We start from the raw sequence: 11,721 nt of genomic DNA, 5'->3' as shown, positions 1-11,721 counted from the left end.
GGCATTAAGTGCAGGGCTGCTTACAGCTTAAAGTTCTTTGTGTAATTCCTTGCATAACTACACTGGGGAATATTTTTTGTCCTTGTGTTTGATTCAAAGAAAGGCTCTCAGATCCACTGTTATTGAAAGCACACTTTATTAAAGCCACAGAGAAGAAAAGCCGGATCTGAAATTTTGCGCCCAAAGCATCCGCTTAACTCTTCCCTTCTCCCCTGGTTATCTTTGACTTTCTGATTACATCCAAACAAATTGTTTTGCTAACAGCCTCTGGCTTGGCGGGCTGGGCACATTTTCCCCTGCTTGAAGCAAAAAGATATTGACATAGTAACTTTTGCTTTGGTAAGTGTGGACAACCAGCACTGAGAGGAAGTGAAACAGTAGAACAGCAGGCTGTGGAATTCTGGAAGTTGGTCCACAAGTCTTAAAACTACCAGAGTTGGATACCCCTGAAGTAGACCGATGCTGCTATGAAGCGATGTTGCCACATATCCAAACAGAAGGGAAACCCCCAACCCAGAGGGCGCAAGGGGGCAGGAAGAGGAACTCCGATCCTGCCCCCCCCCTTGCAAGTCAGCTTCACCCCGGCTTTCAAATCAGCAATTTACGTCCTTCCTCCAGACCTCCTTGAAGTTCCTAGAATATATTGCATTCTGCAAGAATGATTGATAACCTTCCAACAATGGTTTATTTTACGATTATATTCAAGAATATCCCTGGGGTTCCTCATACTCATTTTTCGCCAGGTCAGAAAAAGAATTTCAGAGACAAAACTGGGAAGATTGAGAGAAAGCGAGCCCGGGTTCCAGGGATTCTGGAGACTCTGAGGAAAACTGGATTACGACAGAAGAGTTTGTCACACGGGCGCCGTAGTGCCCTGCCCAGAACCGTGTGTCTTTCCCTCTATGTCTAAAGCGTACGTAGCGGACTCCGCGGCCGTATCTCCTGAACGTGTGGGTTACCTGGAGAGACAGAGAAAGGAAGAGACAGAGGTTCAGCCATCTTTTGGACTCAGGAAAAGAGTTTTATGAAGCAGAAGCTTCTTCATTTATTTGTCATTTATTGATATTTTTTAGAATACCTTATTTACAATTTTAATCATTCATACCAGGAGCTGTGATGGCACAGTGACTAGAATGCAGCATTCCAGGCACACCCTGCCCACTGCCGAGAGTTCGATCCTGGTGGGGCTCAAGGTTGGCTCAGCCTTCCATCGGTGAGCCACTTAGAGAGGGCTGTAAAGTACCTCGAAGCGGTATATAAGTCCAAGTGCTGTTGCTATTTATTTGTTACGATCTTATTGCCATTGTATTTAACATGATCTCATCCAGTTACTTGCACTTTGGGGTGCTGCCCTTCTGAAAACTGGGGTAGCCTGCGAACTTGTTGCAAAAGCTCCTTAAAGCGCCACCGGCTCCCATCCAGGAACACGGAGTTTCTGATTCTGAGCTGCTTTAAGGTCTACTTGGTCCTCGATGTACGACCTCAACTGAGCTCAAAATTTCCATTGCTAAGTGAGGCAGTTGTTAAGTGACTTTTGCCCCATTTTGCTGCCTTTTTGTCACAGTTGTTAGAAGAATCACTGCAGTTGTAAAGTGAATCATGCAGTCATTAAACAAATCTAGTTTCCCCCATTGACTTTGCGTGTCAAAAACAGCTGGGAAGGTCGTAAAAGGGGAATCACGTGACCCTGGGACAGCTTAACTGTCAAGATGAAGTGCTTGTTACCAAATGCCTGAATTTTGATTATGTGACCGTGAGGATGCTGCAACTGTCATAAGTGAAAAATGGTCACGTCAGTTTTTCAGTGCTGTTGTAACTTCAAACAATTATTAAATGAATGGTTTAATAATTAAATCGAGGACTACCTGTAGTATAATACCTATGAACATTTTAATTGATTCTGCTTGAATGTTGCTACTGTTGGCTTGGTTTTTCTTTTTTAAAAAACCCTATTTGTGCAACCCCTACATACAAAATCTATATTCTTCTTTCCTGGCTATTTTATTTTAAGACGCTTTAATTCCCAGAACTTAGTAAAATGTGTGTAAGACAAGGAGAAAGGGAAAAAGAGGAAGAAAACAGCAATCAGCCCAAGGGCAGTGACATTCAAGAGAGAGTTGAAGCCAACGTGGCAAGCAGCACCTTGTGGTAGGAGGCATCATTCCCGTTAGGGATGGGATCTGGTTTGGCTTCAAAAAGATCAATCTTCTTTCTTTTATTAGCTGCCAAGAGGGCAACAGAGAGCTCATATACACAGCCGCAGTCCTGACAGCCACCCCACCTGCAAGAATCAGGGAGATGAAATGACAAAGCTTAAGTGACAAGCATGGACAACCAGAAGCACTGAAAACCTCCTGTGGGTGTTCAATGTCCACAATAGCAACCTGCCTGTCCAGGCTTTGGACACTCCATCTGACCACACATACCGATGTTCCTCCTTTGCTCTGAAATGGGAAGACCGAATAACTAAGTTGGAAGGAAACTTGGAGGTCATCTAATCTAACCCATCTTCTAGCAGGAGACCCCATACTCTTCTGGACAAATAGTTGTCCAATCTCTTCTTAAAAGCCTCCAGTGTTGGAGCACCCACAACTTCTGGAGGCAGGTAGTTCCACTGGTTAATTGTTCTCACTGTTAGGAAATTTCTCCTTAGTTCTAGGTTGTTTCTCTCCTTGATAAGTTTCCATCTGTTGCTTCTAGTCCTGCCTTTGGCTGCTATGGAGAATAGCTTGACTCTCTCTTCTTTGTGAAAGCCCTTTGAATACTGGAGCATTGCTAGCGTGTCACCCCTAGTCTTTATTAGACTAGACAATTCAGATAGTGTCACCTGAGGACCAAGGAGCCCTGTGCCGTTTCTCTCTCTTCAGGCACCCAAGGAGCCAGGAGGGAACAACACTCACCAGTCAGTGACGACAATATCAGGCTGGTAAGTGTCCAGCAGATCCTGCCAGAAACCCTCCTTCAGCAAATCGATCACCTGCTCCTTCTGACACCACCTTGATTGAGAAAAGAGGGTGGAGAAGAGAGGCAGAGGTGAAAGGCCCGTCTGACCTGGAGCCAGAGTTCACTCGATAACGCAAAGCCCTGAAATACAGGTAGTCCTCAACTTATAACCGCTTGTCTGGTCTGGTGGCCTAGTGGTAAAGACGCTCGCCTCTCTTTGGAATGTTGAGAGTTCAATTCTGCGTAACCGCAGATGCTTCTCTATCAGGGCGCAAAAAGAAAACGTCTACTGTGACCTTGAATTAGGCATCAGGAAGGGCAATAAGAAATGTTGGGCCCGACTGTGGCCTTAAGTCAAGAACTACCTGAAGCAGAGGATGATGTCCATACTGATGGGAAACCTCCACAGGATTCTTCCCAAGCGACCCAGAAAAGGGGAAACCCAGGACTCACCGAAAGGAGGAGGCAAAGCAGGTCTGGGCCTCGGCGTCTTCCAGGGGGGCCCGATTGGCTTCCACGTTCCACCCGTCATTCCATTCAGGAAACTCGCATTTGACAGTCCAATGTTGGAACTGCTCTACAGGCACAGAGCGAGGCTTTTGGAGGCAAAGCAAAGCTTGGCACCTTCTTTCTGCTCGCTTCCCAGCTGGCTACAGCGACTTCAGGAGCAGCACGTGCTGGGCGAGACGCTGCCGTCGAGGCGACTCCAAAGGAAGGGAGCCTGCGGAGCACCGACCGACCCCGAAGCGGCAACCCGCAAGCAAAGCGAGCCCCCCCGGGGAAGCCCAGAAGGGAGGGGAGCGGCGCCCGAGATGCAGCTAGGGCCGCCTCCTGCCTCCTCCTCCGAGCGACGGGGCGGCCGGGCTGCTTACCTGTCCCGCAGGGGTTTCGGATGAGGTTCCTGCCCAGCGGCCGCAGGACGCCCAGGCGGCTCCAGTCCAGGCGGGGAAAGCGGCCGACGGCCTCCAGGGCTGCGCGCATCGAGGGCTCCCTCCGCCACTGCAGCTGCCAGGCGGCCGGCCCGTCCACCAGGTCCCTCCAAGACCGGCAGACCAGCCGGCAGCGCGTGGCCAGCATCTCGGGCGGCAGCCAGCTCAGGATCAGCGCCAGCACTTCGTTGGGCAGCCGCGCCCAGTCCGGCGGGGGCAGCCCGGCGAGGCTTCCGACAGCCCGGTGCGCCTCTTCCTCCGCCATCTTCTGCTCCCTGGCCCGGGCCGTCGCGGCGCCCATCGCGCTCCCGGGCCGAGCTCCGGGGCGGCGCCCGCGCTTCCTTCCCGGGACACCCCGTCTAGGCATTTCCGGTTCTTTCAGCTCGCTCCGCGGCGATTCCTCCCGCTAGCGCGGCCCGCGGCGCTCTCATTGGTGGATGGTCTGGGCCGAGGCGCGATTGGACAGCGGCTGGCCAATGAATCCCGGCCTCCTTCGTGGAAACCCCCGGCGGGAGAGGCGACGCAGTTTTTCGGATCCCGCCGGGTCCCTGTGCCCGACCTGCACAGGGTTCTGCTGGTCGCTGCTGCGGGGTCTCCGCGTTCTGCGCCCGCTGCGCTACTCGGACCGACGACTCTCGCCAGAAGGCTCCGTGTCCCCGGTTGCGGTGTCTTGCAGGTCCCCGAAAGAAGGCAGACCCTCTCCCTCCCCCGGGTAAGCGATGTCCTCCGCGAACGAGGGTGCGGCGTCTGGACGGGGATGCCGAGCCCCGGGACGGTCCGCTGCTGTCCTGAAGTGGCTCCGCCGTGTCCAGCCGACGCCAGGTTGTGCCTCCGGCTCCTCTGATACAGTTTCTCAAACTTGGCCACTTCCAGCTGAATGGACTTCAACTCCCAGAATGCCCTTGTGGCTTCTCCCCCAAGGCCCGCCCGCCCGGCAGCTGCTGTCCGGGTGCCCAGGTTTGGAGCCTGCCCGCCCGGCTCGGCCTTCGCGGGAGGGGCTGTTCTGAGCCGCCGGCTCCTCCGCGCTTCCAGGCCGCTCCAGCCGGGCGACGGGCAGCCCGTCTGGTGGGCGAGGGCGGCTCGTTCCCGCGCCGAGCTTTGGGCAGCCTCGGGTGCTGTTGCGCGGCGGGGTCCCTAAAGCGATGCGGAGGGGCGCGATTAGGGCGGGCGACCTCCGAGCTTCGCCCGGTTCCAGACCCTGGGGGTGGATGGGAGAGCCCCCGTCCCGAGCCCCATGCGGGGTCTGAGGGCGTTGGTAGCCCTTGGAGCGCCCCTTCCCAGAACTGGAGCGGGGACGGATTGCAACACCGCATCTTGTGACTTGCAGGGCGGCCAGGCCTGACGTGACTCTGGGCGGCCATCGCTTGCTCGGCGGGGCCGTTGACGGCCGGAGCGAAGCTCCGGGCATGAGCATGAGGCGAGGGGCGCGTCTGCTGGGCTTCCTCTGCCTGTGGATGCCCCAGCTGCGGTGCGAGGGGCCCGTCCAGCCCGAGCAGGTGCACCTGTCTTATCCAGGTGAGCTTTGGGGAGGGGATGGCCTTCCTTCAGGTGTGCTGAAGTGCAGGTCGTGGGTGGTGGGCTGCGAGCCCGCCTGGGCACAGTGGGATTCAATATCCAGTGCGCATTAACCTTTAACTTAACTTAAACCTGGACTTGGTTGGAGCCTGCTTAGTGCTGTTCTTTGCTAACTCGGTTACCAACTTCTTGTGTAGGAAGGAAGACCTTTGCTTTGCATATTTATCCACCTGGCTTTTTTCCTTTGCCACTTTCTGTAAAGAAGGAGCCATTTTCCCCTCCATGAACGATCCTTACCTTGGTGCTTTTGCTGCAGGAGACCCCACTTCCATGGTGGTCACCTGGACGACCTTTGACCTAGCCGAGTCCCTTGTAGTCTTTGGCAAGGCTCCAGGGAAGGACCTCCCTCACAGGGCCAGCGGAAATGCGACACGCTTTGTGGATGGCGGCAGCCTGGGCCGCGCCATGTTCATCCATCGAGTCACCCTCCACGGCCTTCTTCCAGGACAGAACTACCGTAAGGGCTTGGGGCATCTCGTTCTTGGCAGGGCACCGCAGAGAGCATGCCTGCCTCTGCCTGGGGCAGCACCTCAGGGGCTGCATGGTCCATATAGGCGGTCACATGATCCCCTTTTGCGACCGTCTAACCATCAAAGTCAATGGGGAGGCCAGATTCACTTAACAACTTCAGTGATTCACTTAAGAACTGTCGGCAAGAAAGGTCATAAAATAGGGCAAATTCACTTGACAATGTCTCAGCAACAGAAATTTTGGGCTCAATTGTAGTCATATGTCAAGGACAACCTATACCCTAGAAGCCACAGCATGCTCTCATGAGAGAGGAGGAGGCGTCCAGCTGCCACCCATAGCCCAAGTCTCTCTCAGGCCTTCCGTTTCCTTAGTGCTTTATTTTTCTGCCTGGCCAACCTCCTGAACTGCCTCTGGCTTGATGGAGGAGACTTCACTTCCTCAAAGCCTGTTGGAGAAATATGCAAAATATTTCTTGAAGCAGCAACTCTTGGAGGCAGAGTGCCAAAGCCCCCAGGTGGGAAGGAGCTGGCCTACCTCCTTGCAAGCCCCTTTCCTGTGGTGCTCTGCAGAGAACTGCCCAGGGTGTCCCTGGATCCTGAAATGCCAGGGGCCCCAAAGTCCTGGTTGGGACCCCAAGGGCTGGAGACCCCCATTGGCGCAGTGGGTGAAGGAGAGGAGGCTGCTGCGGAGCACGCAAGGGTCAGCAATCGAAAGGGCCGGGCTGCCTGGTCCGGCTTTGGGTCTGGAGACCTCCCTCTGCTTCTCTCTCCTTGCAGTCTATCGCTGTGGGAGCCCGTGGGGCTGGAGCCGGCCCTATGGCTTCCGGGCATTGCTGAACGGCAGCAGCTGGAGCCCCCGATTTGCCCTTTTTGGAGACATGGGCCTGGAAAACCCTCAGTCCTTGCCCCGGTTGCAGAGGGAGGTTCAGCAGGGCTGGTACGACGCTGTGCTTCACATAGGTAGGCTGAGTGGTGTCCAGCTCTTCCCTCTTCCCTTCCTTTGACCATGTGACCTTTGATGGTGACCCTCTTCCCCCCCCAGGAGATTTTGCCTACGACCTGCACTCGGTAAGACATCTGGGAGCACCTCTGGGATGAAAAGGAAGACGCGTGGCTTGAAAACTCAGTCCCAAGGCCGGACCCAGTGAGGCCGTTCCAAGAGGGCCGCATGGATGTGCCCATGGCGGGCAGGGGTGGGAGAACTCTGCCCCTGGGCACTGGCCTGATTCCAACCTGTCTGTTCTGCCCCTGCAGGACAACGCCACCGTTGGAGACGCCTTCATGCGGAAAATCGAGGCAGTGGCTGCCTTTGTGCCATATATGACTTGCCCGGGAAACCACGAGGAGAAGTAGTGAGTGGGGCTGCAGGCTGGCTCTGGTAGCCTAGCTGTATCTTTCCGGGTGGGGAGCATTATAGCCTTGATGTCCAGGGTTTGCTGGGTGGCATCATGAGGTCTGCAGAAGGAAGGGAGAGGGCACCGTGTTTGTGCCTGCCCACCCTTCAGCCTTCTCCCTCCCTCTCCCTTGCAGCAATTTCTCCAACTACCGGTCCCGCTTCAGCATGCCTGGAGACACCGAGAGCCTCTGGTACAGGTGCGTCCCTGGGCTGCAAGGGGCACAAGGGCAAGACAGCTGAAACCCTCTTCCTTCCCAGCCCTCCAGTTGCTTTCATGGGGGAAGAAGGAGGCCTGGAGGTGCTCCTGCCTTGTATGGCTATAGTATTAATGTCAGTCACACAAGATCGGTTCACCCACGAAGGTCCAATTAAACTGCTTTATTGCTAAAAGCCTTTGCACAGGAACCTTCTCAATCAATGGTTAGCACCTGCTTGGAGTTAGATAAGGGTCCACGGAATTCAAGGCAGATTGGACTTAGTTTGCTTGTGGCTATGTAGGGATTCTCAGCTGATGCCTCTTTTAACTCTGCCCTAAGTTTTGCTATTCCTTGTCCTACACGCAGCTACTCTGTAGGGAGGCTGAGACACAATTCCTGATCCAAAGCCCCCCCCCCCAGCATCTCCAGCTGAAGTTTCTGGCTCTCCCTGTCCCCAATGCATCACCTCCCCTGCTCCATCAGATTCCCTGTCTGGTTCTAATGGCACCTGAGGCAAATCTGAGTGGAGGGCCTGGGCCTTGGGACTCCCATGGAGATGTCTCCTCACCTTTGGGGGGGGGGGGGCTCCTTTTTCCTGCTTGTCCTCCTGCTCTTAGTGGCTGCCTATTTTGCTTCCTTCTCAGCTGGGATGTGGGCCCTGCTCACCTCATTGCCTTCTCCACAGAGGTGTATTTCTACCTGGACTACGGGGAGCAGCTGGTGGCCAAGCAGTTCCAGTGGCTGGAGAGGGATCTCCAGGTAGGCTGGACCCGGTTTGGGTGGGCAGAGCCAGTTTATGCCAGGCACACACGAACCTCTGGCTTTGTTCCTCTTGGGGGCAGGAGGCAAACCGGCCTGCACGGCGTGGGGAGCGTCCCTGGATTATCACCATGGGGCACCGGCCCATGTACTGCTCCAACAACGACAAGGACGACTGCACCCAGTACGAGAGCATCGTAAGTAGGCCAGGGAGAAGCCGGCCTGAGCCCCTGGCTTTCCTGAGAAAACAGGAAGTGGCCGAAACGTTTGTTGGTTTTACTAAGCAAATTTATCTGGCTGCCCAACTTCACATTTAGCTGACCCCAGGCAGCTCACAGACATTGGGGAGTCTCTCTGTGCTGCCAGTGGGCCAGCCTCACCTGGGCCTGGGCCCCGACCCTTTCAGCCAGGAGGATAAGGCGGAAGTCAACGGTGCTCCGTTGTAAAATAAAGCCGCGAAGGCTGGGCAGATGTGGGCAGCTGGAGCGGGACGGGCAGGAGGAGGAGGAGGCAGCGCTCAGTCTGGCTTAAGGGCTTCTCGCCTTCCCAGGTTCGCAAAGGGCTGAAGCCGGACCGTTACGGGCTGGAGGATCTTTTCTTCAAGTATGGTGAGTCTTCCCAGCAGCACCTGCACTCTGCGGCCGAATGAACGTACCCAGGTGGTCCTCGACTTACAATGGTCCATTTAGTGACCGTTCAAAGTTACAATAGCACTGAAAAAAGTGACTTAGGACCGTTTTTCACACTTACAACTGCTGCAGCATACCCGTGGTCACGTGAGCAAAACTGAGACGCTTGGCAACTGGTTCATATTTACGGCGCCTGCCGTGTCCCGGGGTCACACGATCGATTCCCTTTTGTGACCTGACAGGCAAAGTCGATGGGGAGAAGCCAGATTAGCAACCGTGTTACTCAGTTATCAACCACACTGATTCAGTTAACAACTATGGCAAGAAAGGTCGTAAAATGGGGCAAAACCCATTTTGGGCTCAATTGTGGTTGTAAATCGAGAGCTACGTGTAAAAAAGGGCGAAGCTTTGATCACGCAGTTGCAACTGCCGTCTTGACAAGGTGAGCCCCGTCCTTCCGTGCACAATTCGCTAAGGACGGGCAGCTTCTGAGGCTGCAGGTGGACAGGATCTGCCTTTGCTGCCCAGCATGGAGAGGAAGCCAGCAGGAAGAAGGGCTACACCATAATGCAAGCCCCCCCCCCGAGGTTCCCCTTCCTGCCCTGACTCCCCCTTCCCTCATTGCTTCTCTTTCTCCAGGGGTAGATTTGATGCTGTGGGCTCACGAGCATTCCTATGAACGGCTCTGGCCCCTCTACGACTACAAGGTGAGGCCAGCTTTTTGGGGGGGGAGGGGGGCGTCAGAATGGGCTGCCTTCCTCCTCCACTGCCCAGGGCAGCAGCTGAATTCTTTGCCTTCTGAGCTGGCCTGCAGCCCCTTGGGTCCCAACTCCCTGGGGTGGGCCAGAGGGCTTCCCTGATTTTAGACCCTTAGAGCCAGAAGGCAGCAAGAGGGACCAAGCAGCCCCAGTCCGCAGGGGGCCCCAATGCAGAGAAGTGGCCCCACCGTCTCCGGGCAGAGGGGCAGGTCTGGCCCCCAGTGTCGCAATTTATTCTTTCTCTCCCTTCTTCCTTCTCGTTCCTCATTCAGGTTTACAATGGGAGCACTACAGCCCCCTATACCAATCCCAGCGTCCCCGTCCACATCATCACTGGATCGGCTGTACGTTTGCAAATAGGCAGCATTAAATGTGAACTAACAATGGTGCATCTCTGAGCGTATACAGAGTTCTTTTCCTAAGAAGCTGCCTTCTTCCTGTGGAGTGTTTGGTGAAGTGGGAGTAGAGAGATGTCATAAAATGGGGCAAAACTCACTTAACAGCAGAAATTTGGGGCTCAATTGTGGTCATTAAGTCGAGGACTACCTACCTGTATGTGGGAGCACAGGGTGGAGAGAGCCCAGGGGAGGGGAAGGGGAGGGCCGGCCTTACGGCTGGCACTCTGGGCTGGCTGGCACTCAGAGGCAGAGCCACAGGCCCATCGATCTCCTCCCCCCCAGGGTTGCGTAGAGCGGCTGGACCCCTTCATCCCAGACCCGCGAGAATGGAGTGCTCTGCGGGTCGAGGACTACGGCTACGCCCGCATGCAGATCGTCAACAAGACCCACCTCTGGCTGGAGCAGGTCTCGGATGACCAGGTGGGAGCTTCAGCAGCCCCAAATATTGGATTCTCACCATTGCTCTGCCTGGCTTGAGCTTCCTGTTGGGAACAGCTCATCCCCAGGTGTTTGGGATATGAATTTCCTGAGTCTCGTACCTGGCTGACCAGCAGCCTTATCCCGTCCGAGCTGGTCTTGAGCTGCAGCCACAAGCCTTGCACGGGAGATGCTTCAAGCAGTGCTCAGGGTGGCAAGACCCCTCTCCCCTTCCTCTGTGGTAGCCAGACTTAGTGTTGTCAGATCCCATCTCCTTTTCCAGAGATTCCTCCAGGCTTGACCCTTTGCTTTTGGTTTCCAGAATGGGAAGGTCGTGGATAAGATTTGGCTGGTTAAAGATCGGCCTGGCCCCGGCATTGACCTGCGCCGGAAGGTCTGAGAAGGAGTCGCAGCGCCCTTCTGGCCCAGACAGCTGGCCAGGATCTCACCTTCTGAGCTCCAGCAGCTTCAACTGCAAACTGGCCCCGTGTTCTCGGGCCCAAATGTGAAGCAGTTTGCATGATCCCAAATGTGACCCCGGCTACAGAGGGGGTCAAAGAGTCAAGATGGAGACCTTGACTCATGGAGAAAAAGCGGGAGCTTCAGTGATGTGGCTGCAGCTGCCCTCTTGATGACTCCCTGCACTTATCTGTCTGCCCTTCCTGAATTTAGGGTTAGCTTGAGAGAGAAATGATGTTTCATGTCCTTAGTGCAGACTGTCCCTAAACATCGCTAGGAATTGGTTTTCTGTCTGCTAATGGCAAATCATGGATTGTAGCCCAAAGCTCTGGAGATGGCAGACTGGCCCAGGGCAATAAGGAGTTATGGGTATCCACAAATTTATGGGATGCTGGTCTTTACTGTAGCATTAAAGACAAACAACACAGCTTGATTTTTTTCACCTAATTCTGTAATTACTTGAATAAAAGTAATTTATTTTTAAACCAGACTTTTCAGATGGTTATTTTTATAAATTTCTGCCTGGATTAACGTACTGGTAGGATAGAATTTGCATTTTGGACAATCAGTAGTGGTTCTTAATGGAAAAAGGTAATTGGCAGAAGGAGCAGGGCAGGCTAGCAGGGCACAGCCTGAGTAAAATACACAAATGGGCATTTCTTAAAAAACCTTGCAAAGGCTCGGGGCTGTGTGTGTGTGTGTGTGTGTGTGTGTGTGTGTGTGTGTGTGTGTGTGTGTGTGTGTGTGTGTCCTTGGTGATCGGATGGGAGACCACGCGGAGAGCTGGAGGC

At 54.4% G+C, this 11,721-nt stretch overlaps 2 protein-coding genes across 4 annotated transcripts; one reads left to right on the top strand and one right to left on the bottom strand.

The window, feature by feature from the left end:
• Positions 1-119: 119 nt before the first annotated feature.
• Positions 120-4,266, bottom strand: FBXO27 (F-box protein 27). The gene is made up of 5 exons (XM_039362165.1): positions 3,816-4,266; positions 3,397-3,520; positions 2,901-2,996; positions 2,143-2,281; positions 120-959 (listed from the first exon to the last, which is right to left on the bottom strand). Exons 1-5 carry the CDS (start codon positions 4,237-4,239, stop codon positions 759-761), a joined length of 984 nt encoding a protein of 327 aa, XP_039218099.1. The 5' UTR covers positions 4,240-4,266; the 3' UTR covers positions 120-758.
• Positions 4,267-4,277: 11 nt separating this feature from the next.
• ACP7 (acid phosphatase 7, tartrate resistant (putative)) lies at positions 4,278-11,415 on the top strand. Of its 3 annotated transcripts, none has more exons than XM_039362148.1 (14): positions 4,278-4,584; positions 5,200-5,387; positions 5,704-5,904; positions 6,695-6,877; positions 6,960-6,985; positions 7,172-7,269; positions 7,448-7,510; positions 8,155-8,269; positions 8,353-8,466; positions 8,820-8,877; positions 9,538-9,605; positions 9,929-10,000; positions 10,337-10,474; positions 10,794-11,415. In XM_039362148.1, exons 1-14 carry the CDS (start codon positions 4,310-4,312, stop codon positions 10,869-10,871), a joined length of 1,677 nt encoding a protein of 558 aa, XP_039218082.1. In that variant the 5' UTR covers positions 4,278-4,309; the 3' UTR covers positions 10,872-11,415. The 3 variants fall into 3 exon arrangements, with proteins under 3 accessions (XP_039218082.1, XP_039218083.1, XP_039218084.1); XM_039362149.1 differs by lacking the exon at positions 4,278-4,584 and adding an exon at positions 4,617-4,937; XM_039362150.1 differs by lacking the exon at positions 4,278-4,584 and adding an exon at positions 4,796-4,984.
• The last annotated feature ends 306 nt before the right edge of the window (positions 11,416-11,721 follow it).

Source organism: Crotalus tigris, unplaced genomic scaffold (genome assembly GCF_016545835.1).
Source record: "Crotalus tigris isolate CLP2741 ecotype Arizona unplaced genomic scaffold, ASM1654583v1 scf7180000019364.2947544272:3078424, whole genome shotgun sequence".
In the NCBI taxonomy this organism is placed as follows: Eukaryota; Metazoa; Chordata; class Lepidosauria; order Squamata; family Viperidae; genus Crotalus; species Crotalus tigris.
Note: the sequence above shows the minus strand (reverse complement) of the source record. Positions and strands in the feature narration are given on the sequence as shown.